Here is a 3541-nt window from a genome sequence, read left to right as displayed (position 1 = left end):
GAGAAGCTACAAAAAGAAAATAATACAGATAGGAGTTTTGCTTCCTCCACTAGGTGTTCGTGGTCTGCCAATGAGATGTCCTCATTGAACAAAGTCTTAATCACAATCTCTAAATCTCCCTCCACCACAATAGATGAGATGCCTAATTTAGCAACAAAATTGAGAGCCTTGACAGCTGCTACTGCTTCAAGAGCAGCAACGGAATTGGGAAGTGGTACTTTTTCAGCCATAAAAGCTATAATCTGACCCTTCTCATCACGAATAATTACTCCAACTCCAGCCATATTTCCCTCTCTAAAAACAGCTCCATCAAAGTTCACTTTGAGGCAGTTAGGATCAGGGGGCTTCCATTTAATGTGTTGGGGAGGTCGTGTCTCACAATCTGGTGGCTTTGGGGGGATTGCATGAATGAAGGCTAAAAGTGCAACAAGGGCATCGAGCATTACTTGATCCACAGGAAATGGTTTGGTGCTAGTCCTAAACTAGTTTCTGCGAAACCAAATAGTCCATGAGATTTGTGCAAACAGCTCTAAGTTCAGGCTTTCCTTGCACAGATATTGTACTAAATCCACAAAACTTGAAAACTGATTTGAAGCCCAAAAAGACTAGCAAGGATTTGAACTCCACACAGGATCCAACAGAGTGCATTGCCAAAGAGCATGGAGTACATCCTTTGGATCATGATGGCAATGACCACAAGAGTCATCAATTAAAACTTTCCTCTTTACTAGATTAGTTTTCACAGGTATGGAGTTTCAGATGGCTTTCCATATAAAATTTCTAATCTTATTTTGGACTTTTAAACCCTAAACCACCTTCCAAACATCATTATCCACCCCTTGTGACCTGAAATCCGAAACCTGCACCTCCTAAGATAGCAATTTGTATCCAGATTTCACAGTATAAACCCCAGAAAGATTATAGGGCCACACAAGCTTATCTTCAACTGGTCTATGGCTCAAAGGGATAGACTAAATAAGAAGCACCTCATGAGGTAGAAAAAGCCTATTCAATAGATTAGCATCCCAACATTTATAAATTGGGTTGATGCCTTGGCATTTGCAAAATCTTGGACCACTAGGGATTGAATTTGTGGTTGAATGGTAGAGGGTAGCCACGGGTCAGACCAAAGATTGATAGCATCCCCAGTGCCAATTCGCCATCTGAGACCTTTCCTTAATACCTCTTTACCCTTCAATAAACTCTTCCATGCATAGGACCCCTGTGAGCAAACCGAAGCATCCATAATTGAACCGTGAGGGAAGAACTTGGATTTAAAGATCTGGTAGAATAGGGATTCTTTATTATGAAGAAGATGCCAAGCTTACTTGGCCAAGAGAGCATCGTTGAACAAGGCCAGATTTTTGAAACCCATACCACCTTCCGCCTTTGGCTTGCACAAAACCACCCAACTGATCCAATGAATTTTTCTACGGTCTCCACGTTGGCCCCACCAAAATTTCCTAATCATACTCTCAATTTCATCACACAAACCCAAAGGAAGTTTAAAGCAATCCATGGTATAAGTGGGGATGGCTTGAACCATGGCTTAATTAGAACTTCCCTACCCACTTGAGAGAGTAATTTTTCCTCCCTAACCTTGTAATTTCCTCCATACCCTCTCCTTAATATACTCAAAGCTTGCTTTCTTCTTCTTTCCCACAAAAGATGGTAAACCCAAGTACCTCTCGTACTCTCGAATTTCGGGAACACCAAGCAACTCCTTTATGGTGTGTCTTCGATCATCAGAAGTGGATTTGCTAAAAAAAATGGTGGTTTTGGATCTATTTATTTGTTGCCCCAAACACTTCTCGTATACACCCAAGATATCTAGCACCCTTTGACATTTGCCGATGTTAGATTTGAAAAAAAAACAAACTGTCATCTACAAACAAAAGGTGAGTTAGCTTCGGACTTCTTCTACACAATTGGAAACCATGAATATCACCAATATGGGCTGCTTGAGAGATAAGGCCATGAAGACCTTCAGTACAAAGAAGGAATAGGAAGGGTGAGAGAGGGTCACCTTGTCGAATCCCACGGGTGGGTATAATCATCCCCTTGGGCTCACCATTGACAAGAATAGAATAAGAGGTTGTAGTCACACACACCATTAGCAACGAAATCCACCGGTGGTTAAATCCCATTTTTTTCATAACTTCTTGTAAAAAAATACATTCCACTCGATCGTATGCCTTACTCAAATCGAGTTTTAGTGCCATATATCCATCATTGGATGATTTATGCTGCTTCATGATATGGAGAGATTCAAAGGCCACCATAATATTATCCGAGATAAGACGATTCTTGGTAAATGCACTTTGGTGTTATGTAATGATCTGAGGTAAAATCCTTTTCAGCTTGTTAGCCAAAACTTTGGAAAATATTTTATATAAGACGTTACAGAGACTTATAGGACGAAATTTAGAAGCCACTTCAGGGTTAGAGACTTTAGGAATCAGTGTAATGAAAGTGTGATTGAGGCGTGGTGGGAGAGTGGCTGAATTAAGAAAATAAAGGACAGCTTGTGTGATATCATTACCTATCAAGTCCTAGTAGTTTTGGTAGAATAATGGGGGCATTTCATCCGGACCGAGAACTTTAAGAGGTGCCATTTGACTTATTGTTAATTTGATCTCCCATTCCATGAAATATGCATTCAACTGTATGTTCATATCTTCAGTAACAACCTTTTGGATGGTGGACAATGCTTTTGCAGGTTGACAGGTGCCTGAAGAAGTGAATAAGTTTTTGTAGAAATTAACCAAACAATCAGCAATTTCCTTAGGCCGGGAACACCACTGGCCCTCTGAATTTTTTATTCCTTCAATTTTATTCTTTCGGTGGCATTGAATGGCTCTACTGTGGAAAAACTTGGAGTTCTTGTCACCATGAACCGCCCAAAGAGCCCTGGAACGTTGAAGCCACAATCTGGTTTCTTTGTCAAGTAAGTCATTCACCTCCATTCTTAATTCTCCAACCCGATAGTTGGCCCCAAAGATCAATGCATCAAATTCAGCACGTGTTAGGAGTTGTTTTTTCTTTTGCAGATCTTTCCTTACACTACCAAAGCACCTCTGGCTCCATTGAGTCAATGCCTTACCGCATCGATTAATTTTCTGAGTGACACCAAACCCTGCAATATCATTATCTTCTCTACACCATTCTACCTTCACCATATCAGAACATCCTTTGTCTGCCAACCACATTTCCCTGAAGCGAAAAGGTTGGGCGCTTTGAGGAGGTTCAATACCATCAGGCATGATCCATAAGGGAGAGTGATCCGATGTTGTGCACTAGAGGTGATGAAGTTTTGAACCCCCAAACTTAAGAACCCAATCTGCGTTAGCCAACACTCTGTCTAGTCTTTCCCAAACCGAATGTCCATCTCTGAAGTGCTTCTGCCACATGAAAGGAGACCCCATGTATCCTAAATCCATGAAGCCACAGGCATCCAACGCCTCCCTGAATCTTTGCATTTGTGCATGGCTTCTATTATTTCCTCCTTTCTTCTCCGAATTCCTTACTATCTCATTAAAAT

General features: G+C 41.1%; 1 protein-coding gene across 1 annotated transcript; it reads right to left on the bottom strand.

Moving 5' to 3' along the window:
- Nucleotides 1–2552: 2552 nt before the first annotated feature.
- LOC115970359 lies at nucleotides 2553–3263 on the bottom strand. Its single transcript, XM_031090001.1, has one exon. The coding sequence runs from the start codon at nucleotides 3261–3263 to the stop codon at nucleotides 2553–2555; it is 711 nt and encodes a 236-aa protein (XP_030945861.1).
- Nucleotides 3264–3541: the final 278 nt, after the last annotated feature.

Source organism: Quercus lobata, chromosome 12 (assembly GCF_001633185.2).
Source record: "Quercus lobata isolate SW786 chromosome 12, ValleyOak3.0 Primary Assembly, whole genome shotgun sequence".
Classification (NCBI taxonomy): Eukaryota; Viridiplantae; Streptophyta; class Magnoliopsida; order Fagales; family Fagaceae; genus Quercus; species Quercus lobata.
The sequence above is the reverse complement of the archived record's forward strand: the minus strand, read 5'-3'. Positions and strand labels throughout refer to the sequence as shown.